Here is a 27,210-nt window from a genome sequence, read left to right on the forward strand (position 1 = left end):
ATCCCCACAAATCCCGAGATGCCATCAGGTAAGGACGAGGCATAATTGACCACTAGACCTGCCCGCAGCTAATGAGGTGTCAGGTGGATCTGAGAACAGACCACTAAGACAGTGGAGAAATACAAACTGGAAACTGCTGTGAAGCAACGTGAAGAAAGCAGATGAAGCTGAAAGGGATTTTACCCACCCGAAGAGCAAGGAAGTGCAAGAAGCTGGGAATGGGGAGGCGCTCCCATGAGGAACCACCAGATCTCCCTTCCAGGACAGGGCCCTACACTGAGTAATTCAAAACGGAGCAGGACAGAAAAAATGGCGATAAAGGACGAGAAGGTCCAGATAAAAGTGGGAGAAGGGAACAGAGCGATCATCTCAGAAAACAAGTGGTTTTACTTTTTAAACATCATGTGAAAACAACAGAAGAGAGAGGTCTGTGAGGTTAGCAAAGCTATCTTGAATATGAGTTCCTTTTAAAGGTAATGAAAAACCAATGTCATATAAAGATGATCAACGGAAAACAAATCAAGGTCAAGTCTCATTAAAGTTATCAGAAAAGGAGAATAAGACGTGGAACAACATCTCTGACGGTGAAGCCACACGAGAACAAATACACCCAGGAAACAGATCAAAACGGTAGCCTATTAATTCTAAGCTAAAGCTAGAAGACATAAATACAAAATACGAAAAAATATGTAAAATGAGTTTAAGGATGTGGTGTTATGAAAGAACAACTAGATCAGAAATTAGAAACATGCAGAATTAAAACGAGAACTCAGGAAAAGAATTAGAAATAAAAGAAAAAATATTTCAGAAATGAATATGAAATCAAATAGATGACCAGAACAAATAAACACAGCAAACAACGATTTAAGAAAACTGGAGAGGCAAAAGAAGAAAAAAAATTTAATGAAAAAAAAAAAGTAATGAAAAGGATCGAAGAAAGTGACAAATAATAGAGTCAGGCAATGAAGACCCAACAGCCAGGTAAGAGTCACTGAAAAAGGAAATTCAAACAAGGAAACACGATACTAAAAAACTAGTTTTTAAAAAGTCACTGAAATAAAAAATTTGAAACTACATATTGGAAGAGCATACCACATGCAGGTATTTCCTGTCTAAAAGAAACCTCTTATATTTCAAGACTGAGACAGGTCAAACATAAAAGCATGAAAGAAGACAGATCATGCAAACATCAAGCAAAAGAGGGCTGCAGTGGTTCCAGACGACCACCTAACAGCCGCGACACATCTACACCACCGCTGGGAAACAGAAAGATAATGAGCCAGCTACAGTGTTTTACACGTGCTAGTAGCCTCATTTAAAAACACAGGTAAGATTACTGTTAATAATATGTTTTATTTAATGCATCTTTCTCCTCTGCAGAACTCCCAGGAAAACATAATACCTTATCTCACCTGCACCTAAAGACTTAAAATGGTGCCATAATGCCATTTTTTGCAAGGAACTGACAATTTAATTACTCACCAAGGGCTAACACCAGGCCCGGAGAAAGGATCAATGTGATACATCCTTGGATCCTGCTCCAAGTTAAACAAACCTGCACAACCGCATGATTCAAGTAAAAATTTAAGTTTTGATTGCCTAACAACACTCTAGCTCCCGGTTTCCATTTTTTAAAGACGGCAGAGGGAGCTCACAGGAGGCTGAACTTAACATCAACTGCAAGTCGTTTCATTTCACAAAATTAATACGCTTCCAGAGAATAAAATTTATCATAACTCCATCCAAAACATACTATGTCAGAAAGTGAAAGAGGAGAAAACTTCTTCAGTGTATTCAGGCACTTTCATCCCCAACTCTTAAACCTTTTACACCCCAATTTTACCACTGAGGATGCACACAACATGACCACAACATAAAAAGTACCTGTCATTTTAGTTGCCTTTCTACCTACAGAGTAGTTAAAGTAACTATCAAGTCCCTTTTGCCTATCCTCCCTGATTTGGCCTGATTAGGAATTCAAGCTGAGGTGACAGAATACAGCAAAGCTTACTGATGAAGATTAGCCAGAAATCCATGATGTTAGTAGCTTCCTTAGGAAAAATCCTTTTCTAAGAAAAATCAAAAGTTTAAATTAAGACAAGCAGGTCAACGCTATGACACATCTATTGCCAAATTAAACTAAAGGCTACAACAGGTTACCTTACCGTAGGTTTTTCCGGGAATGACAAGGTTATCATAGAAATCGATACCTATTTATTTAGCTAGTGATTTTCTCTTTATGAAATAAAATATGAAGAGCAAAAAAGTTCGTCCAAAACATTTTTAGAACCCGTCTTTCAGACTTAACCCAATAATCTTGTCACATTCTTTTGAATTACTGAAGAGTTCAGAACATTTTTATCCTCTGGGGTGGAATTTGATTTTTGGAAAAAGTTGAATCACATCTCTAACTGTGATTCGCCGTCTTTATTCTAACACAGATAATGAAAATGTATTTTGAACTGCTGTGGTAACCAAAGAGGACCGGGCATACAATCAAAGAATCTCAAGCATGGAAGAGACTTCAGTCGTCCAAACTTCTCCCCACCTGCCACCCAATGCTTGGAGCCCAGCTACACACCTCCAGGTGCTCGTCCAGCCTCGGCACAAACCACCCAGTGATGGTAAACTGACTACTCTCCAAGGCAATCAATTTCAGTTTGGGGCGGCTTGAAATGCTGAAAAGTACTGCCTTCTAGTACCTGCATGTGTTACCTTGGAACTTCCACACACTAGCTTAAGTTAGACTCCCTATGGCTGCCGTATTTTTGGAATTTTACAAGTATATTGGAACATGCGGAGAAAAGGGGGAAAAATGGAAAGCAAAAGAAACAATGAAAAAATTAAGAACTGATGGAATACAAAGGCACAGGAAAGAAAGCCAGTCTGGATAACCAGATGATTATTTAAATTTTCGATGTACCAAGCTACAGGTAAATAGACATCTACCAATCTTAACATTTACAAACATACACATTAATTACTATGACTGTGGGCAAGATTTTCCATAATGAAACACTGAAACAATTTCATAAATCCTTTTTTCCTGTTTCCGTATGAAACAGCTAGAGGTTCTGTTTATACTGTTAAAGAGCAGCTGTTAATTCTGATATTCTGCTCTTTATTCTACTCAAATGCATCATGTTATCTAGCAAAAAAAAAAAAAAAAAAATCCATGCCTGGTAACATCTATTCCTTTCTCTTAACTTCTATCATTGCATTAGCAGTCGGCTTTCTATATTTTATGCAAAACATTTTTCACACAGCAACAAGGTTTTTAATTACTTCACAAGAGTTCTTCAATATACAAATATGAGTAGATAATGTAAAACCATGTTGAAATTCCAGTGCCTTGGAATCAACCTAACGGGCTAACTCCAGCCTTACCAAACACACTTGGGAAAATTACCAATTACTTCATGCCAAGGATATCCAAGGTTTCTTAAGGCATGATGAATCCATGAATACCAAAGGTTTCGAACAGACAATCTAAAAGAAGAACTGAAACTCTATAGAAGTCACTACTGGAAAGAGAGGGAAAAACCATCTGCACTGAAAAATACCGGCTGAACCCACAAGAGTAACTGAGTTTTCCACATGGAGAAAGATAAAAGAGCAAAAAGGCTAAAGACAAAACTGTATCAAGTCCCCAGCAGGAGGGAAAAGCAGAAAAAGAAACAGGAAAAAAAATACAGCGCCTAAATAATGAAACAAAACAAAAGATGAGGATAGTAACTTTAAAGAAAAAGCTTCAAGGACGCAGCGACGAGTGTCAGGGAAGCAGGGAGTCCAAGGCGGAGGTGGGCGGAGAGCTGGGCGCGGCCACAGGAGTGACTGTACTCTTTGTGAGCGCAAACTCAGCAGAGTGACGGGAATAAAAATGAGCTAGCAGAGGCAAAAGTCAGGTAAAGAAATGAAATAGCAGGTAAAGACCTTACTCAAGAAATTCAGCTGCTAAAGGAGGGTAAGAGCCAGTCGCTGGAGGACAGTGGCCGGCCACCGTGAGTACCTGGTAAACGCTAACTGGTGAACAAGCAAACCAGCGAGTAAAGGAGCACAACAGAGTTGGGGGCTGTTTGTGGGGGTCAGAGGGTACAAGGCGAAACTTTTATGAAAGGCCGGAGTGTGGCAGCGTGTTTCAAAGAGGAGAAAAGAGTTTAAAGATGCCTCCAGGGGCTTCCCTGGTGGCACAGTGGTTGAGAGTCCACCTGCTGATGCAGGGGACACGGGTTCGTGCCCCGGTCCGGGAAGATCCCACATGCCGCAGAGCGGCTGCGCCCGTGAGCCATGGCCGCTGAGCCTGCGCGTCCGGAAAAGATGTCTCCAAATGAACATAATTTTTTTAATTAGGTGGAAAAGCAGGAAGGAAGGCTGAGAATGAAAATAAAGGCAGCGAAACCGGCACCCACCACCTTCCTCCACCCTGCCCCTAAAACGAGAACAAACAGCTGGAAGTCAGATCGGAAACATTCAGAGGATGGGTGGACAGAAAATGAGAGGAGAGCTTCTGTTCTTCTGTTGTAACAGTAAACGATGATGTGAGGAGAGCTGGGTTCAAAGACCCCTCCTTCTAGTCCAAAGTGTAGTCCAAAGCTAAAGCACAAATGGTAAAGCTATAAAGACATGGAAGGGAAAATGCCTACAAAATGTTGAAGGCAAGTCCACTATGCCTAGGGAGACTGGATATATTTTATACATGAATACATTTTAGTTGTGTTATCTTGGTGTTTCCAAACAAATACCAATACCATATCAATAAATGACACTAGTAAGTAGTAAAACAAAGAGCACGTGAGAGACAATTACTAAAAGATTTATAGATACATAAAATATTAAAAGTGGTCCAAAAGTTATCAATTTAAACACCAAATATACGTAGTATACTTTCCACTATGGACAAAGTCTCACTAAGGTGTTTTATTGGACAACACAATTTACACGAAGCTATCTACAAAGTGAGCTAAGAAACTTTACTCTTCATTTTTTTTAATCCCCATTTCTTTTTTTTTAATTTACCTTTTTTATTGACGTACAGCTGACTTACACTGTTGTGTTACTCTCTGGTGCACAGCAAAGTGAATGACTCAGTTATACATATATATATGTAATTTTTTTCATGTTCTTTTCCACTATGGTCTCTTGCAGGATATTGAATACAGTTCCCTGTGCTATGCAGTGCGACCTTGTTGTTTACTGTATTCTCTACTTTAACTCCTTCAATACAGACACTGGAAAATGAATAATTAAGAATTTTTAAATAATGGGGAAAAATGGTAATCGAGACGTGGAGTTGATGAACCAGTACAAAATTTAAAAGAAAAGCTATAGTATTTATAAAAGTATTGACACATTGATCCTTTCCAAAAATTTGAGAAGTACCCAATAATAAACCCAAGATCAAAGACATTTAATCTATGAACCACTATTAAAAAAACTGTTTTATTAAAATTTAAGGTGAATAACTCTATTTCCATTCTATCAAAATACAAATAAGTTTTGGTAGATAAATTATTTTCTTTTAAAAGTAAGCATACAGCAATACTAACACAGCTATAACATGACAGATGCCCTAAACACTGACTGCCACACAAACATATAAATAACTGACATAAATATGATGTATATATAATATCAGTTGATAAGAAGTCCTGAGGCAAAACTTAGTATGTTAACAAAAACCACTTTTATTCAACAGGGTGACGGGGCTCAGAGATTAGATGTTTCCACATTTACTTATAAAATATAGAAAATAAATAAATAAAACCAAAACGAAGTATCATCTTTAAAAATGAGAGACACGATCCCCATGACATGTACAGGTGGTGGTGGGGAAGACCCAGAGCAGAACTGACGACACGCAGTGAAAGCATTTCTCTTACTCTGTGAGCAAGTATCGCCCAAGCAGTTTCTATGCTAAATAAATTCTTACATCGTAAGGATATGGAGCACTAAATCACACTGCGATCTTCACTTTCCCCAATCTGAACCTAGACTCAGAGTTAATAAGAACAGACTCCAAAAGACAAAAGTTCCAATGCACAGCAACCTAAGGGAACAGAAATCAGTGCAGCGGCTGCCCCTGGGGGGTCCTGACTAGAAATGGACACAAGGAACCTCTCCCTAGTGATGGACGCGCTCAGAGTATCCGTACCGGGATTCTGCTGACACACACAGTCAGCTCTGCCCATGCACGGCCCCGTGTCCAGGAACTCCACCATTTCAGGTAAAGGACTTGAGCGTCCACGGATTTCGGTGTCCGTGGGGGTCCTGGCACCAACCTCCCGAGGATACAGGTGGATGACTATAAAGACATCTGCCAAGGTACGTAAAACTTTTATCTGGATTCTCTCTGTAATCATACCTCTTTTTTTTCCCTACATAAATAAATAAATAATGCCAAGGGTGGATAGAACTGGATTGTAAGGAACACACCTACCACCACAGGAAATAGGATCTGCTTAAAGCTGAATAAGGAGTGACCTCAACAGACAATGGATGCCACTACCTAACCACTCATCTCTGAATGCCTTACCATCCAATACCACTAAACGTGAATTACTTCTCACAAATATTCTCAAGAAGTAATTCTTCTATACTCAGTAATACCACACAATGGGTCCATTTGTTTGTTTACTCAGTAGTACATTTAGCAACCAATTCATCACAGCAGATTCACTAGGGAAGCCAATTGCTTAAGATCAGAAAGATACTCAGAGCAGCAACAGCGAGGGTCTGCGCAGTGAACAGATGGACTAATCCTACTGGTAACTGACAAGTCGGCGCTACTGAGTGTTCAAGACGTGCCCGTCTAAAAAGAGCACAACACTGTAAATCACTATACCTCAATAAAAAGCATGCCAGGCACCGTTGTAAATGCTTTACCCGCCCTAACTTAGCTGGTCCTCACAGCCCCTGCATGGGGACAGTTGCCACCCCACCTCGCAGACAACCGCGCTCAGGCACCTGCGCTTGGGCATCCTGTCAGCACCGCCCAGGCCTACCTGGCCATCTGGCTCCAGAGACAACTTTCTCAATCACTTTGCTCTGCGGCCTCTCTAGAACCAGCGGCCTTAAAACAACCCCTGTGCTCCGCAGTGTGGAGCCTGGGGTCTTGGCCAACCGCTTCTTCCTCTTCACCACACAGCAGTCCAGGGCCAGTTTCCAAAGAACAACTCTGGCTTTGCCTGCAAGCAAGCCGACAAGCCCCCCACAAGATCTGTCCGTGTGGTTAGGCTTCCCTGCTCTTCTTTAAAGTGAAACTTCATTGTCTCCTCAATTTGATTTTGCAGGAGTGCACCTACCTTTACCCTCCTCACCTGCAGAAGCAGCCCCACGGCTTACGGAGCCACACAGAGCATCCTCTGTGAGAAGTACTCATCAAAAGTCTTGCATTCGAAAACAGTAATTCTTATCTGAAGAAGCTGACAGTTGGAACCATGCAAATGTGTTCAAATACCATTTCAAAGACTGTATGTTACTTAATAATTGCTTTCAAAATCCTTACACATTTAATAATATAGGATCTTGCTTTGTACCTGTAACCAATCCCACAGAAAACCAGTGGACTACAGCCCTCTGTTTGGGAAGTTATGCTCTAAACTATTAAAAAAGAACAACTGCCTACTTCAAATAACCTGCTACTCAACTCCTTTCAGCAGCCTAATTGAGAAAAATAATATTTCTGGAGAATTTAATTGTCCAGGGATTTCACATTTTCTCCTTAGTCTGAAATGAACCATTAAAAAGGCAATACACTGGGTCTTGAATGTTTTGTACCTCCATAATCCATTACAGACACCAAGCTACATTTTCAAGCTACATGTTTTCTTAAAAACAACTTAAACAATGTCATGAAATCTGTCACCACAGTTACTACAGAGATGTTACTAAGAACACTGCCTCATATAAAATGTTCAAAAAGCTCTGCTTCCTTGATTAACAAGTAAAATTTCTCCTCAAGGATCTCGAAAATACACAAAGTTCCATATCTCCTTTTATGCTCTAGCCAGCAAAATGTTCAAAAACTAGTCTAAGACTAAACTAAGTAAATTATGCTTGACTTTATGGCCTGAAAAATCTCTATTCTATTTTTTTTCCTTTGAGTATTTCTGAGGTTTAATTTTTTTTAATATTTAAATCTTTGCTACATCTGGAACTTACTTTGGCATAAATATGTCTTCAGTATAGAAATTTTACTTTCTTTAACCAAGTCTATGTATTGTTTTTTAATGACCACACCCTCCCAGCATTCTATTCTATTCTTTCCACCCTCACCCCACCCCACCCCACCCCACCCATGCCAATTTTTGTGTTATTTTTGTTCTTTTATGATTGTGAGATTTGTGTGTGTATCACTGAAGTTCAACTACATATATCTGTATATTTAGGCTTCATGCTGACTAAAAGTAATTTGAAAAGGTCGTAAGAAAAAGTTATGTAATTTCACTGTGAACTATAAAATAAAACCAGAGAAATAATCATTTTTACATTAGCAATTAACCTTAAGAACTAGCAAGTATGATTTTGAGGATTTAATACTGTCACACTGGAAAAAGGGCAAGCCCTTAAAATTACAAATTTCTCTCTAAAAAGCTAAACCGCTCGAAACAAGCCCAAATCAGTCACGAGAACATTTGCTAACTGGGCTGTCTTCCGACCCCTCGGCCCTATCTGCCTATGGAGAACACCCACCCCTGCACAGAAGGGAAGGCCTTCCAGTTAGCGCTCAGGAAGAGGTGGTCTGTTCTTTGTCTTTACCCAGGCGCCCTCTACTGACAGCAAAGCAAAACAGACTATGGAATTATATCTGCAAATTTCATCAGCACAAGGAAAATAAATTTATTTTTTAAATACTTCAAAATCAACATTTTATGTAAAAATAGATTAAAAACTGACTTTACTATAGAACCAAGAAAAAATACACATCTGTGAACTGACAATTCAGATAACACTCGAATTTTGTATGTGGCGTATCCATATTTCAATATACTACTTTTCAATGTTAATCCTTAGGTGCAATAAGGATTAAAGATTATAAATCCATTTTAAATATTTTCAATAATTTCTCGGTAGGGAGATGTTTACCTGGATCTGTTCCGGTGTCCATTGGTCTAGGTTGACTGACTTGACCCTGGATATATGAACCCCAAGATTCCTATGGATGCCAGCACATCTGATGCAAATAAACACACCAATATTCCAGGAAGCCCATCGAGGACCTAATTACAGAGAAGAAACAGAGAAAAGCTAGTATTAAAAAATAAAATAGGGCTTCCCTGGTGGCGCAGTGGTTGGAAGTCCGCCTGCCGATGCAGGGGACGCAGGTTCGTGCCCCAGTCCAGGAAGATCCCACACGCCGCAGAGCGGCTGGGGCCGTAAGCCATGGCCTCTGAGCCTGCGCGTCCAGAGCCTGTGCTCCGCAACGGGAGAGGCCACAACAGTGAGAGGCCCGCGTACCGCAAAAAAAAAACACAAAAAATAAATAAAATAAAATATAACAGCATATAAGAAGCATTCTGGTTCTTTATACAATCGTAATTAATGGAGGCTTACAGAATTCACGCGTTCATATTTTCAAATGGCACAGCAGCAGCTTGCTAAGAAGATGTGTGTCTTGGCTGTGCTGAAAGGTTACAAATCAACCTTCAAGAACCTTAATGAGTTTACTAATTTTCTTTTCCTAGCAGCTTCCCCCCAAATCTAAGAATTTAAAACTACTTTATGTGAACAGTTTACTCACTCACCATATTTGAACCAGGAGTAGTAATATCCCACAGTAAAAAGTCCTTTATTAAATGTGTAGGGTATTGCTTAAAAGATTACCAACAAGTAAAAATCAAAGAGGTTTTAAAAAATGGAACAGAAATTAGTAGGAAACAGACAACCAACCTAAACAGAAAAATGGACAAAAAGATACAAATGAGTAATTCAGAAGAAATGTACAGCCAATAAACACATAAAAACCCTCACTGGTAATTAGGAGGAAATGCCCTTGAAAACTACAACTTCCATTTTGCAATGAACACACTGCGGGGGTGGGGGGGGGGGGGGGCAGCGCGGCAGATTTTTTTAATCCATTAATACTAATTGTAGGATGAGAAACTGCAAGTACTGCCTCAAGAAGCCTTGTATCAACATGAATAAATCTCAGCTAGAACCCTGAGATTAAGAAAACTTATAGATGAACTAAGGTGTTCATTATAAAATGTTAGCTCTTTGGGTCATGGTCAAAAAACTCTGAAAAACACGGTAGGGAAACTCACCTAAGTATACAAGAATACAGGCCTCAGCTGTACTATTCTTCATATCTTTGAATGTATTATTTCTTGATAATTTTAAATGCTCTTATGATTATCTTCACATATTGCTTGTACAATTAAAGTAAAATGGAAAATAAAAGTACTATCTGGAAACTGTATCAAATATTCAGAAGCTTATATATAACAGATTTCTATAAATCACTTGATTATGAAAAAAATACAGTAAGAGGTATCAATAAAAACCAAGCTTTTTTTGGGCTTCCCTAGTGGCGCAGTGGTTCAGAATCTGCCTGCCAATGCAGGGGACACGTGTTCGAGCCCTGGTCTGGGAAGATCACACATGCCACGGAGCACCTGGGTCTGTGAGCCACAACTACTGAGCCTGCGCGTCTGAAGCCTGTGCTCCGCAACAACAGAGGCCGCAATAGTGAGAGGCCTGTGCACCGCCATGAAGAGTGGCCCCCGCTTGCCACAACTACAGAAAGCCCATGCACAGAAACAAAGACCCAACACAGCCATAAATAAATAAATACATTAAAAAACAAAAAAAAAGCTTTTTTAAAAATTCAGGTTTCTGTTTAAGTACATACTTTTTATCTAAAGGTGAGAGTGAATCTACAAAATACCACTGAGGCCAATAATTTCAACCCAGTAAAACTAAACACATTCCCCCAAAATTCCTTAGGAGGGAGGTTACGCATATACAATTTATGCCACAATATCCTGCTTTTAAATTTGAGAAGTGACACCTATAAGCTGACAAACATCTGGGACATGCTCTATTTAAATATGTTTGACTGTCGAGAGTGTCAAAATGAGTTAGCGGTCAACAGACCAGCACAGCCCATGTACTAGGCCACCTCTGAGCTGCATAAATTACCCTGAACTAGTAATAAACTGAGCTACCAGGTTCCCATCTGTTAGATGGAGTTAGAATGGCTGCCCTCAGTACTTAGGTGAGACATGTATGGAAAACATTTTTAAAGTTTTAAAGCACTACTTAAGTGCAAGTTACTGTCATGTTAAGAAATTTCGATAATCAAAATACAATACCTTTCTTTCTCTAGAGAAGTTCCTACATTGGTCTGTAAAACAACTGTATCTTAACTTTCCCTCTCAGGCAGTGGGTCCAGAGCATGAGGAGAAAACAAAGATTTTCAACACACTCCAAGTGGGGCTTCATTGTTATTAAAATAGAATGATTCCCCTCAGAATAATCTGCTACAACCTCAGCCAAATACAAATGGAGACTTTTCTATACAGCACGATTTTCCTGATGTGAAGGCTATGGCTGAATGAACTTGCATAATGGGACATGACTGTCCATGCAGGTAAAAAGCTGTAGCACCCAATACAGTGGTGCATTTTTATAACAACAAAAGAAAGGGACTTTAATGTAAAAAAACCTTGCACAAGAATAATGCTAGCAAAAATTTTTAAATGGCTATATTACTATTGAGCAAAAGCTAGATATAATTAAATGTTAGATGATGTTTAGGTCTTACGAATTTAAGGCTATGAAAACCATTTTGTTGATTCCTGCAAGGGAAAAAAAAAACTTGTTATCACTTACGGGAAACTCTAGCCTCAATCACTTTTTAGCAATTGAAATAATAATGTAATTTTGTCAATGTATCTTTCTTTGGAACATAACTATCATAACTGAACAATATAGTCAAGAACCCCTAAAAATAGACTTTTAAAAGCCTAACCGATATTACAAATGGGTTATCCACTCTATAAAATTAGCCTTGTGAGTTTAACTAAAAAGCTGGCTTGATAAAACAGTAGCTGCTTAACATGGTAGTCATGCAGTTACAGGTATGAAATCCTCATTTTCTTTCACCAAACTACTCAATGAGTACTTACCAATTCTGTGCCAAGTAAATGCTTTAAAAGACCATGGACACATGATAAAAAGCTAAGTTCCCAGACTCGGGAGGCCACACCAATATAAACAGGTATAACCATTTAAAAAACAATGTGGTAAAATGTAATCAAGTTCTAGATGAATAAACCCTTCCACCAGACAATCTGTTCTCTCTCTCTCTCTCTCTCTCTCTCTCTCTCTGACACACACACACACACACACACACACGTGCTGACACACATACATATATGTTTATCAATTTATAGTCATGACATGACACATCTATGTACACATATACATTCGCACATACACAACACACCCTACAGCAATATTTTAAACAGGTCATAATTCATTAATTTAATCTCAACAAGTATTCACTTTTAGAAGGAAAAAAGATATGAGTGCATCACACAAAGGGTAAATATAACTTTGTTAAACTTTTTTAAAAAAATCAGTTGACATACATATATATATATATATATATATATATATATATATATATATATATACACACACAGAAATCAGGTCACGTTATAAAGTGTTGTTTCTCTGGATCACAGTCAAATAAGACTGAAAACACTACAAACAAACTCATACATATATTCGGGACCTCCCTGGTGGCACAGCAGTTAAGAATCTGCCTGCCAATGCAGGGAACACAGGTTTCAGCCCTGGTCCAGGAAGATCCCACATGCCACGGAGCAACTAAGCCCGTGCGCCACAACTCTAGAGCCTGCGAGCCACACTACTGAGCCTGCGAGCCACAACTACTGAGTCTGTGCACCACAACTACTGAGCCCACGCGCCACAACTACTGAAGCCCTCATGCTCTGAGGCCCGCGTGCTGCTACTGAGCCCGCGTGCTGCAACTATTGAAACTCACGCACCTAGAGCCTGTGCTCCGCAACATGGGAAGCCACCACAATGAGAAGCCCACGCACCGCATTGAAGAGTAGCCCCCGCTCGCCACAACTACAGAAAGCCCGTGCGCAGCAACAAAGACCCAACACAGCCAAAAATAAATAAAGTTATTAAAAAAAACTCATATATATATATATATATATATATATATATATATATACTCAAGAAGCCATGTAACCAGAATATTTACAGCAGCATGATTTCTAAAAAGATTGACAATACCTTAGAAACGTTCAACACTATGATTATCTCCATACATGGAATATTACACAACAGTGAAAATGAATAGGCTGCACACATCAACATGGTTGAACGTTACGTTTGTAATCAATTTTAGCACAATGTAAAATATACATAAGGGGCAAGGAGGACCCCAGCTACGGAGACAAGTCTGCTGGAAGGCGTGCAGGTCTCACAGAGAGCTTGAAATGAAGTTTAAAGGCTGTCTAGGAGGCCCCTGGCACAGAATATACCAAAACACATCTTGGCAAAGGCTAAACAAGGTGAGGATGGTAGGGGAGTCTGGGAGAGCTGAAGGGCAGGGCATTAGAGTAACGGGAAACTTTCAGGAGCTGACAGCGGAGGCAGCACAGCGGAACACCTCAGACAGCAACAAAGGGACAGGCCCAGACCCCGTGGCAAGGCCCGCTGTCCTCTTGCAAGTTCACCACAGCACTCCCACTCACACATGCCCTTTCCTGCCTTCCTGCCTCTGCACGTGTTGCCCCTCCGCTCCGAATGTTCTCTCCAGGCCGCGGCAGGCCGGGCTCACTCGGCCACACGCTGCCTCCTCCAGGTGACTTCGATGACCCTGCAGCTCCAGGTGCCTCCCCCAGCTACCTCCCCCAGCTACTCTCCATCGTTCACAAGACTTACAACAGTCTCCTCTGAAGTTCACCTAAAAATCTAAGGTGAACAAAAAGACAAATACAGAAAAACACAAATAGATAAACAGCTGGAGGGTTTAACTATTTTAGAAGCTAAGTCTCCCACTAAGAAAAAGAGAAGAACTGCACGGTCAGTTCTAGATCTGTGTCTCCCAGCGCATGCACATCCCTGGGGATGTGATGAAAATGCGGATTCTAATCTGGTAGCCCTGGACGGGGCCTGAGACTCTGCAATCCTGACAAGCAACCCAAGATGCCCATGCTGCCACCACAGACCACATTTAGAATAGCAAGATTCCAGATTACTTTTTGTATAAAATGTCTCATAGATAAAGTAGTCCGTTTTCTGCTGACAGCATCTTCATTTGCCTGTGTGGTTTCTGTCCTTTTCCTCTTCCCATTTTATGTTGTTTGTTACCTCAAATTATCCCTTTTTGTGTTATGATTTTGTTACCAAATTGAAGTAGCTATAGTTATTTTCACTGCTTTCTTTTCCTTTAGCCTTTATGCTGGAATTAAATGTTTAACAACCTATTCTGATACAGAGTCACAATTTTCTGATTCTATTTACCACCTTACTCAAAGTTTGTGTACTTTTGCCTTTTCGTTTCAGGTAGAAGAGCTCCTTCCAACATGTCTTGTAAGGCAGGTCTGGTGGTGATGAACTCCCTCAGCTTCTGTTTGTCTGGGAGAGCCTTTATTTCCCCTTCATATCCGAAGGGTAACTTTACTTGGCAGAGTATTCTTGGCTGACAGTTCTTCTCTTTCGGTGTTCTCAAAATATCACTCCCCTCTCTTGGCCCGTGGAGTTTCTGCTGAGAAATCTGCTGGTAGCCTAATGGGGGTTCCTTTATAGGTGACCATCCTTCTTCCCTGGCTGCTTTAAAATTCTTTGTCATTGACTTTTGATAGTTTTAATATAATGTGTCTTGGAAAAGGTCTTTTTGCATTGAGACAATTAGGGTTCTGTTAGCTTTCTGGGCTTGTTTATCCAGTTCCCTCCCCAGGTTTGGGACGTTCTCGGCTATTATTTCTTTAAAAAAAAAAAAATTATTTATTTATTTGGCTGCGCCAGTTGCAGCACATGGGATTTTCGTTGCAGCATGCAGGATCTTTTAGTTGCGGCATGCGAACTCTTAGTTGCAGCACATGGGCTCTTAGTTGTGGCGTGTGGGATCTAGTTCCCTGACCAGGGATCGAACCTGGGTCCCCTGCACTGGGAGTGCGGAGTCTTAGCCACCAGACCACCAGGGAAGCCCCACAGCTATTATTTCTTTAAATAAGCTCTCTGCTCCCCTCCCCCGCTCCTCTCCCTCTGGGACACCCATCACCCTAACATTGCCCTTCCTGAACGACTCGGACAGTACTCAGAATTTCTTCATTTTGTTTAGATCTTACTTCTCTGTCCTCTTCCAGCTGTATCATTTCTATCTCTCTGTCTTCGAGTTTGCTAATTCTCTCTTCCATTTGCTCTGCTCTGTTTCCAGTGCCTTCTAATGTGTTCTTCATCTCCTTTATTGAGCTCTTCAGCTCCAGAATTTGTTTGGTTCTTTTTTTAGCGTTTCACTCTCTGTGGTAAAGTAATCCTTCTGTCCATTAATTTTATTCCTGAGCTCACTGAACTGCCTTTCTGACTTTTCTTATAGCTTGTTGAGTTTCTTCATGACAGCTATTCTGAATTCTCTATCAGTCAGACTGCAATATTCCACAACTTTAAGTTTGGTTTCTGGAGATCAGTCGTTTTCTTTTTGTGATGCCGTGTTACCGTGGTTTTTCATGTCACCTGATGAGGTGTTCCTCTGCCAGTGCATCTGAAGTAGTGAACACCTCTCTTCTTTAAGTAAAGCTTTTCTCCAACTTGATTCTAATGATTCAACTGGTTGGTAATTAGAGGCCTTTCTTTTGTTTTCCAGAAGGTGGCGCTAGGGCCCCAGTGTTTGGTTTCTCTTACCTGCGCTGCCTCTGATCACATAGGAGGCTCTGCACTTTCCACCCTCCACCACGCCCGTCAGAGGTGTCCCTGGTGCCCTCCGTGACGCTGCTCATGACTCCAGGGTCGCTGGTGCCCTGACGCTCCCGGTGCTGCTGTACTGGGCTGCCACCTACGGCACTGGGATGGCGGCATCCCCACCTCGTCCAGGGTCTCCTGGCTTGCAAGCTCGGCTGCCCCAGGGGAGGGTTTAGGGGGCAGCCAGGGCCATGGGGCTGTCAGGTATGCACAGGCCGCCGAGTCAGGGGCGTCACCATGACTGGAGGACCAGGGCCGCAATCCCCCTCCACTGCTGCCCGGCTCCCCGTGACCGTGGGCGCTGCTGCAGCCGAGTGGCCAGGCGTGTGCACGGCCTTCTCTGCTTCTACTGGGTTCTCTGGGGCTGCAGGCTCAGCCGCCACGGCTATGGGTCTGGGCTCGCAAGCACTGCCTCAGCTGTTCCCCAGTTCAGCCCCCTCTGTGTGTTCCAGTCCACTCGCCTTTACATGGACAGATGTGTGGAACCCCCCCGTATCTGGGGTGCTAGGCGGTGGACCTATGTTGAGTTATAGGCGTTTTACTGGTTGTAGACAGAGCGGGGAAGACAAATGGGGTGTCTCATGCTGCCACGATGCGGACCTCACCCTCCGACTCTAGATTATGCTTGACAAAGTCTTCATCTCAAGCACTCTGCATACTTCCTGATCTGCTTTCATTATTTTTATTGAGTGTGTGACTTAAGCTGTGAAGATTTATTTTAACAAACTAAGAATCAAATCTGCTGAGGAAAAGAAGTCAAAAGTTTATTGAGAATTCAAATACTGGGTAATATTAAATTATCCATATCACCATCTCACTAAACACAACACAAATAAGCTAGCACCAACTCAACACATATGAGTCAGCTGATAATCTCAACCACACGAAAGCAAAGCTCCAGCGACAGAACAGAAGGTACTATCTGGCCTCACCGAGGTTATGGCACCTTGATTCATATTCATCATCAGTGAGTCCTCAAGGACCGCTCACAATCCAAACACACCCTGTTCAGACTGATAAACGTGGCAACAGTAAGAATGGAAATGAACGGACGTGAGAATCACCAGGAAGAACTGACAAGACTTAGTGACACAGTGATAGGCAGAAGGCACAGACCCAGATGCCTGCAAGTTCTGCTTTAAAGCATAAAGGGATCTAAAGCATACAGGTCCTTGCAGAGTCACAAAGCTTTGCAGGAAATCTGTTGAGTGCTTTAAATAAGTGACGCATCGAGATGAAAATGTCCAGCAAGCAATCAGGAACAGAAGACTAAAGCTCAAACTGGAGGTGTAAAGAAAGCACTGCCTTCAAGAGGACACCTGCAGTCCCAAGAACAAAAAGCGCAAAAAAAGAAGAACGCTAAGTCTTATGGAGAAAATGAAGAGCAGTGCAAAACCAGAGAAGGCCCGAGTTAAAATTTTTAAAAAAGATGGTCAAAGTGTCAAAAATTTCAGAGAAGTCCAGAAGAATGGGGCTAGGACAGAACGTGTGGGTCTTCCTTTCTGTACGAGGGCTTTCTCTAGTTGTGGCAAGTGGGGGCCACTCTTCGTCGCGGTACGCGGGCCTCTCGCTGTTGTGGCCTCTCTTGTTGCGGAGCACAGGCTCCAGACGCGCAGGCTCAGCAGTTGTGGCTCACGGGCCTAGTTACTCCGCGGCATGTGGGATCTTCCCAGACCAGGGCTCGAACCCGTGTCCCCTGCACTGGCAGGCCGATTCTCTTCGCTGAGCCACCAGGAAGCCCGGACAGAACGTGTGGATGTGTTAACTGAGAAGGCATACGTGACCTCGTGGAGAGTAGGCAGGGAAAGAGGGACTGAATTCATTCATTCTGAATTCCATTACCAGGTGGAGGGGGGCAGAAATTTACCTAATCTGAATCCCATTACCCAGTTAAACTCTTTCTCCATTTCAGTGTCCAACTCCAAACCTGTACCACATCTATAATCTTGATCCTTCATAAATCAACTTTATTTTGCACTACTCCAAATTACACACACGGGGAGCCAACTGGTTAGTCAGAAATCAGAAGACTCATTGCTTTCCCTAGAATACAACTCAGTTATCCAGTCTTAAAACTTTCCTGCACACCATTTCCCTTGCCTAGGATGTTCTGCTTGTGACCACACGAATCCTATCTCAACTTCAAGGCCTAACCAGAGTCCCATATTCTCCAAAAAGCCTTTCCGTATGACTCCATACCTCCATTCCCCCTTCCTTTAAATGTCTATAGCCCATGACAGCTTCTCTCACACAATACCAACAAGTACCTGCTGTCTCTTCGCTTGTACTTGGTCATGTCTACTAGAGTAAATGGTAACGTTCTCACCAGGAAGGCTCTCTATGGCCTGCATCACCTAGCGTAAGGTCCAGATAAAGCAGCAGGCAGCGCAGTAAAAAATCTGCCAAGTCTGATGACTTGGTCAAATACACAAGTTCTTTAATACCTGAAGCAATCCATCTGTTTATTTAAAAATGGAAGCACAGGGCTTCCCTGGTGACGCAGTGGTTGGGAGTCTGCCTGCCGATGCAGGGGACGCGGGTTTGTGTCCCGGTCTGGGAGGATCCCACATGCCGCGGAGCGGCTGGGCCCGTGAGCCATGGCCGCTGAGCCTGCACGTCCGGAGCCTGTGCTCCACAACGGGAGGGGCCACAGCAGTGAGAGGCCCGCGTATCGCAAAAAAAAAAAAAAAAAAAAAATGGAAGCACAGGCAAAACCCATGAGGCACAAACTTCTTTTTAATATCCTTTTGCCATTCTTCCTTTTAATTAAAAAAAAAAAAAAAAAGCCCCCAAGTTTTAACTACAGACATGGCTGCCCAGACAGAGACTCCATTTCTCAGCTCCCCCTGCAGCAAAGTGTGGTCCCATGACCAAGTCCTGGCCAGTGGAATGTGAGCTGAAATGATGTGTGCTGACATTATCCATACTGGGCCTGTTCCCCTTGCCTCTTCCCCTTTCCCATGAGCTGAGAAGATGGTAAGAAGTGAACAACCTGCTACCTTGGATCCAGACATGCAAGCCTCATGGTGAAGAGGACAGAACTACTAGCTCATCTCCAGACTAATGTGAAGAAACAAACTTCTATCCTGTTGAAGCCACAGTATTTGGGGGTCTTTTTGTTACAACAGCTAAGCCTGTAATCTACCTAATTCATTGTGCAGTATATTTGCATGTTGGCAGCAGTCATAAGAACGTACCAGAGATTTATTCCTTACTTCAGAGCCAAAATTGTAAGAAGAGGTGTTTACGAATAATAAAGCACATTTTCATCAAACCTTAGTTTTCTAGACTCAATTTAAATCACCAAATATGTACTAAGTGTCTAGTTTCACCAAAGTATTAAATGAAGGAAACAAAACACAGATCCCACCTTCAGGGAGCTTGCACTCTAATAAGTCATTCAGTGGTTACAGTGTAAGTGCAAAGGATGTGGAAACACGAGAGGAAAAGATGAATGTCGGGTGGGGATATTAGTACAGGCTTTGCAGAGACAGTGGCAATTCAGGTGGTCACTAAAACGTAAGTCCAGTTACAGCAGGTAAGGTCTGGACAAGGTATAAGGACAAGGTGCATTCTACGTAAAATGTACAGTGGCCCTCCCACCTTGAAGAGCTTCAGCTGTGCTGTAATGCTGCAGCCAAGAAATACAATACCACAGCACCTGATTTCTGCTAAGTTTCTTTATTTAAATACTGATTTGATTTTTTTTTAGGTTGTGATATATATATGCACCTAAAATTTGTATAGTACAAGTGACTACTAGCTTTCAGATAGAGATTAAAGACAGTTTTACAGCACAGAAAGTAGAAAGACTGAGGTTTCCTGAATGAGAAACCATTATATATCTAAATAATGTAAAAACATACTATATATCTAAAAAAAAAGAACAGGAATTTTACTGAGAATTCATTATACTTTCCTTATAGATCTCATACCATTTGAGAAATAAGATGAAATCGTATGCTCTTCTGAGAAGAAACTTCTCAAGTTTCTGATTACCATGACAGACCAGCAAACAGAAAAGCTTCTTTGAATTTTTTATGAGGAACAAAGAACATATCACTAACTGCTAACGTAACTTCCTGTCAAGACTTAATCCTTCCATAAAGCCTTCTCTAATTCCCCTAAAACTTTTTACATAACATTTATCACAGTGATTTACAGTTAACTGTTTTAGCTGTCTTTTCTGTGACACAGTGATCTCTTTGAGCACAGAGACTTCATTTTATTGATCTTTGCATGCTCTGTACCCAGCACAACGTCTGGTATAAAACCGTAGGCAGTCTCTAGCTTACAAATGATACCTAAGACCTTGTACCACCGGAGTTACTGCTGCCAAAACATGCAGGAAAGTATTTTTAGAGGAAACTAACATCTTACTGAACATGCAAGACATTATTCATTGTATTTCTAGGAACCCTGCCTGATTTAATCCTAATAAACATATGAAGTAGATAATGTTACCAAACCATTTTCAGGACTGAGAAGTTTTGGGCCAAAACAAAGGAAAAATGCTATAAAGCGGGAGAGAGAGCTAAGAGTATGCCATGGGCAGATGCCAAATGCACTTGTGAATACCCTGCATCTCCTACTATGATAATTCCATCCTTCCAAACGAAATTCCCTTCCACCGGATGACTGGTTTGAAATGCCAAGTCACTTATTGTTGAAGCTAGTAATACAGATTTAAAGATGCAAATAATCTCTTTATCTCTGTAGAAGTATCAATTCTTCCCACATTATTAAAAGTTCATTTAATTCTTTCCTCATAATTCCCAAGATTAAAGGCAGTAAGAACTGTATCTGGTCTGGTTTTATTTGTTGGAGAAGGAAATTGCCAAGGATAGAGAATTTTGACCAAGGGGAACAGAGGGGAGGAGGGCAAAATCACCTGGGACAGGAAAGGTAATCCACACGGCAGCACCCTGAGTGGTGGCTGGGTTTCTAGGGAAAGGGAGACACACCAAGCAGTAAAGGGGTCCTGAAGAGGAGCCACCTACACCAAAACGCGGCCAGGACCAAGGCTGAGCCGAGGACGAAGGCCTTTCTGTTTTGCTGCCACGAGGCGCTTCATTCCTCACCCAGGAGCACTGACTGCCTTTCACGGCTCACAGTCGGCTAAGTTTCGGGCCAGGTCTGCTTAAGGACGACCAAGAGAGCCAGCAACAGCCCATAAGACATGTTTTCCACATGTAAACAGCTAAACCACTAACCTGCAAAAGAACCAGTGTGGAGGTAGGGGTGCGGGGGCGCGAGCCTGTGGGTAAGCATGAGGGATCTTTCTGGAATGACAGGAATGTGCTAAATGTGCTAGCGGTGCCAGTTACAAAACTCTGCTAATACATGAAAAATCACTGAAGTATACACTTAAAAGAAGTGAATTTTAAAGCATGTAAATTATCATCTCAGTAAGGCTGCTTAAAAAAAAAAACAACTTTATACGTGTCTTTAAATGTGGGAATGAAGTATCATACATTCCTTTTACTACTTTTTCTTTAATTTACCAAAAAAGGAAGAATGGCAGCCAGTAGGGGAACCAGTAGGCTGAAGTTGAGAAGACGTTACAGGGTGACCTCAGGACGTAAGGTCTGGCAGATACACAGAAGCGTCGGCCAGGAAGACACGGACACAGATCGTGTTAAAACGGTTTCATAATTAAACCCATAAGTTTAAACAGTAGTTCCATTAATACTATTTCAACAGCAGTTATTTTAAAGTGCCAAACAGCTTCTTCCAGCAAACATACTCAACAGAATGTGTAGTTCACTTTTTTAAAAAATTATTTCTATACAATTTTTAAAGGTTGCGCTCCATTTACAGTTATTACAAAATACTGGCTATAATCCCCATGTTGTACACTACATCCTTGTAGCCCATCTTACACCCAATAGTTTGTACCTCCCCCTCCCCCTCTTCCTCTTGCCCCTCCCCCCTTTCCCTCTCCCCACTGGTAAACACCAATTTGTTCTCTATATCTGTGAGTCTTTGCTCTTTTTTGTTTTATTCACTACTTTGTTGTATTTCTTAGATTCCACACATAAGTATTTGTCTTTGTCTGACTTACTTCACTAAGCGTAATACCCTCCAAGTCCATCCATGTTGCTGCAAATGGCACTATTTCATTCTTTTCTATGGCTGAGTAATATTCCATTGTATATATGTACCACACCTTCTTTATCCATTCATCTGTCAATGGACACTCAGGTTGCTTCCACATCTTGGCAAAGGTAAATAATGCTGCTATGAACACTGGGGTGCATGCATCCTTTTGAATTAGTGTTTTTGGTTTTTTTAGATACATACCCAAGGGTGGAATTGCCGGGTCATATGGTAGTTCTATTTTTAGTTTTTTGAGAAGCCTCCATACTGTTTTCCACTATGGCTGCACCAACTTACTGGGCTGGCCGAAAGTTTTGTTCATTTTTTTCCATAAGATGGCTCTAGTAGCACTTAGTTGTCTTTAACGTCATTCGAAACAATTTTGTTAGACTGTATGAGACAGCTTTCATATCAGCGTGCATTTAAAAAGACTTATCAAAATTGGTGAATTATTGTGGAACCATTTTAATATTAAAGATGGAAGAAAAAAGCAACATTTTCAGCATATTATGCTTTATTATTTCAAGAAAGGTAAAAACTCAACCAAAACACACAAAAAAATTTGTGCAGTGTATGGAAAAGGTGCTGTGATGACGGAACGTGTCAAAAGTGGCCTGCGGGGGCTTCCCTGGTGGTGCAGTGGTTGAGAGTCCACCTGCCGATGCAGGGGACATGGGTTCGTGCCCCGGTCCAGGAGGATCCTACATGCCACGGAGTGGCTAGGCCTGTGAGCCATGGCCGCTGAGCCTGCGCGTCCGGAGCCTGTGCTCCGTAGCGGGAGATGCCACGACAGTGAGAGGTCCGCGTACTGCAAAAAAAAAAAAAAAAAAAAATGTGGCCTGCAAAGTTTTATGCTGGAGATTTCTCGCTGGACGATGCTTCACGGTCGGGTAGACGAGCTGAAGTTGACAGCAATCAAATGGAGACATTAACTGAGAACAAGGAACGTTATACCACGCGGGAGATAGCTGACATACTCAAAATATCCAAATCAAGCACTGAAAATCATTTGCACCAGCTTGGGTATATTAATCGCTTTGATGTTTGGGTTCCAGGTAAGTTAAGCGAAAAAAACCTTCATGACCGTATATCTGTGTCCAATTCTCTACTTAAACGTAATGAAAACGTTCCATTTTTAAAACAAACTGTGACAGGTGATGAAAAGTGGATACTGTACAACAATGTGGAACGGAAGAGATCGTGGGGCAAGGGAAATGAACCACCACCAACCACATCAAAGGCCAGTCTTCATCCAAAGAAGGTGATGTTGTGTATATGGTGGAACTGGAAGGGAGTCCCCTATTATGAACTCCTTTCAGAAAACCAAATGATTAATTCCAACGAGTACTGATCCCAATTAGACCAACTGAAAGCAGCAGTCGACAAAAAGCATCCAGAATTACTCAACAGAAAACGCATAATCTTCCATCAGGATAATGCAAGACTCCAAGTTTCTTTGATGACCAGGCAAAAACTGTTACAGCTTGGCTGGGAAGTTCTGATTCATCCGCCGTAGTCACCGGACATTGCACCTTTGGACTTCCATTTATTTCAGTCTTTACAAAATTCTCTTAATGGAAAAATTTCAATTCCCTGGAAGACTGTAAAAGGCACCTGGAACAGTTCTTTGCTCAAAAATTTAAAAAGTTTTGGGAAGATAGAATTACGAAGTTGTCTGAAAACTGCCAGAAGGTAGTGGAAAATGGGTGAATATGTTGTTCAACACAATTCTTGGTGAAAATGAGAAATGTGTCTTTTATTTTTACTTAAAAACCGAAGGCACTTTTTGGCCAACCCAATACATTCCCGCCAACAGTGCACAAGGGTTCCCTTTTCTCCACATCCTCACCAACATTTGTGATTTGTGTTCTTTTTGATGATGGCCTTTCTGACAGGTGTGAGGTGATATTTCATTGTGGTTTTGATTTGCATTTCTCTGCTGATTAGCGATGTTGAGCATCTTTTCATGTGTCTGCTGGCCATCTGCATTTCTTTTTTTTTATTATTAATCTATTTATTTATTTATATATTTTTGGCTGTTTTGGGTCTTCGTTACTGCGCACAGGCTTCCTCTAGTTGCGGCGAGCAGCAGCTACTCTTTGTTGCAGTGCACGGGCTTCTCATTGTGGTGGCTTCTCTTGTGGAGCACAGGCTCTAGGCGTGCAGGCTTCAGTAGTTGTGGCACATGGGCTCTAGGGTGCGCGGGCTTCAGCAGTTGTGGCTCGCGGGCTCTAGAGCGCAGGCTCAGCAGCTGTAGCGCAAGGGCTTAGTTGCTCTAAGGCATGTGGGATCTTCCCGGACCAAGGATCGAACCCATGTCCCCATTGTTGGCAGGCAGATTCTTAACCACTGCACCAGGGAAGTCCCATCTGCATTTCCTCTTTAGAAGAATGTCTGTTCAGTTCTTCTGCCCATTTTCTAATTGGGTTGTTTGTTTTTTTGATGTGGAATTGTACGAATTGTTTACATATGTTGGATATTAACCCCTTATCAGTCATATCATTTGCAAATATCTTCTCCCTTTCAGTAGGTTGTCTTTTTGTTTTGTCGATGGTTTCCTTTGCTATGCAAAAGCTTTTAACTCTAATTAGGTCCCAATTGTTTATTTTTGCTTTTATTCCCTTTACTTTTTTAGGAGACAGATCTAAAACATATACTGCCGTGATTTATGTCAAAGAGTGTTCTGCCTATGTTTTCCTTTTTAGTTTATTTTTTAAAACACTAAATATTTTAACATACAATATTTTACTAGGAAGGAAATAAAATGTTCTTTAAAATATCCTTTTTTGGGCTTCCCTGGTGGTGCAGTGGTTGAGAGTCCGCCTGCCGATGCAGGGAACACGGGTTCGTGCTCCGGTCCGGGAAGATCCCACATGCCGCGGAGCGGCTGGGCCCGTGAGCCATGGCCGCTGAGCCTGCGCGTCCAGAGCCTGTGCTCCGCAATGGGAGAGGCAACAACGGTGAAAGGCCCGCGTACCGCAAAAAAAAAAAAAAAAAATTAAATTAAAAACTAAATAAATAAAATATCCTTTTTTTAAAAATCTGAAAGTAACATTTTGGTATGACCTACTTGTCTATGGTTGATCTACCTCATATTCACATTTTTCTGTAAAGTGGCATCAGTAATGCAACAACATGACAAGTAGGGATAACATCTGACAGTTTGTGCACAACTTTTCAAGATTCAAAAAGAGTCACTACAATGCTGATTACAAGACAGGTTCCACGTGCTATTTTAATCGATCATTTTCTGGAGGCTAGAATATGAAGCATTAATACAGGCCAAGTGAGTGTGAACACTCAAAAATGAGCTCACAGCAACTTTCTACCTTAGGTAGTTAATTTCTTCTCCTAAAATTTGTCTGAAACAGGACTGACATTAAATAGTTTAAAGGGGGGGGAGTCACAACTACTGAGCCCAAGTGCCACAACTACTGAAGCCTGCACTCCTATAGCCCATGCTCCGTGACAAGAGAAGCCACCACAATGAGAAGCCCGAGCACTGCAACAAAGAACAGCCCCCACTCGACACAACTAGAGAAAGCCCGTGCGCAGCAACGAAGACCCAACACAGCCAAAAATAATATAACTTATAAATAAATAAACAGTTTAACATGGTCTGCCTGGTCCACGTGAAACTGTGAGGAAAGGCAAGTTCAAAACGTGCTATCAGTAAACATGATCTTCACTAAAAACAAGGAATTAGCTCACTAGTTTTAACTTAAAATAAAAATCCACTTGGGAAAAATACTTTTTTTTAGTACTACAAGACTTAATTTTTTTTTTTCTGCTGCCAGAATACATGTTGGTAGTTATAAGAAAGAGGGTGCAGGCATGAAAGAACAAAGTAAAGAAGCCAAAAGTGAGTTACTATTTTATAAAGTCAGGGAGTATACACAGCATAGTTGTGAAGAACAGAGATTTTTCAGACTGCAGGTAACAGCCCATTATGTGTTATATCTATTCTGGGTTAAACATAACAATACAGAACAGAACAGAGTGTGCGACATTACAGTAAGAGTCACTATCCACGAAACAGTTCTTTCAGTCATACGTACGTATGTACTGACTCACCATGTGAAATGTTTTTTTCTCAATGTGTCTCCAAGACAAAAGTTTGAGCCACTGCTAACTCCACCATTTTATTGTGTGAGTTTGGACCCCTCCCTAAGCTTTGGCTTCCCTATCTGTGAAATGGTGCTGAAAATAGAAAGCTGACAATTATGGTTGTGGAAAACATCAAATGAGATAATCTTCGTGAAACACAGTATCCGACACAAAGTAAGCCCTTGATAAGTATTAATTTTTCATTAATATATAACCCAATTAAGCATGCTAGGTATTACCCCTCTGAAGATTGGCTTAATAGTTAAGATTTTTCATTTTAATTTTAAAGTAAGATCACTTGGATCATATAAAGATAAAAACCAAAGCAATAAACCCCAACAGTAAATGTTTTCTTAAAGAAATCAAAATAAGATCCACCAACTTTGCCGTCAAAATCTTGATCTATCACCAGGCCAAGATTTGAACAGAATGGTAAGGTTTGGCGCCTCTGTTTCCCTTTGGGTGTTTCTAATTACACCATTATCCAAAACTTTTTAACTTTTTTCTCTCCCTAACCAAGCGTCATCACTCTTCCCCATTCAGGCCTTCATTCCTTGGTAAACATGCCAAACTGCCACACTTCACACAATCGTAGTGGACCTTGGGTTCATGAAGTAGTTACTCAATGAAGGCAGCATAACAGCTCTTCTACAGAGAAAGACCCAAGTCTGAACAGCCAAGACACTTAAACGGCTATGAACTACAGACAAATTATGTGACCCGTCTAAACATCAGTTTCCAAAACTATCAAACAGGGCGACTTCATCTACACCTTTTAGGGTCCCTTGAAATTACAGCACCTAGCACAGAGAGAACTATACATGTCAAGTCTAGTCCCCTTTACTGACAAGGCCATCCTGTCACTCCTTAAACATTTCAAGTAATAGAGTGTTACCATCTTGCAGCCTACACGAACCACACGCAATTATATCTATCAGAAAATTCTCTCTTATACTAATATGAAAATGCCACGAGTTCAAAGGAGGAACAGATCAGGATGAGCTGAAGCAGCAGGACGCAGTTTCATTCAAAGGCAGCTTCCGGAATGCAGTGGGACCT

General features: G+C 41.4%; 1 protein-coding gene across 3 annotated transcripts in view; it reads right to left on the reverse strand.

The window, feature by feature from the left end:
- Positions 1–27,210, reverse strand: part of SMAP1 (small ArfGAP 1) — a 151,739-nt gene that overhangs the window by 94,758 nt on the left and 29,771 nt on the right. For 2 of the 3 annotated variants that reach the window (XM_032651912.1, XM_032651911.1), the window contains exon 2: positions 9,085–9,218. The exons of the other annotated variant lie outside the window; for it this stretch is intronic. In XM_032651912.1, the coding sequence (XP_032507803.1) occupies positions 9,085–9,218 (134 nt within the window). The remainder of the gene's footprint in view (positions 1–9,084; positions 9,219–27,210) is intronic. 3 annotated transcript variants of the gene reach the window in all.

Source organism: Phocoena sinus, chromosome 12, assembly GCF_008692025.1.
Source record: "Phocoena sinus isolate mPhoSin1 chromosome 12, mPhoSin1.pri, whole genome shotgun sequence".
NCBI classification, from domain to species: Eukaryota; Metazoa; Chordata; class Mammalia; order Artiodactyla; family Phocoenidae; genus Phocoena; species Phocoena sinus.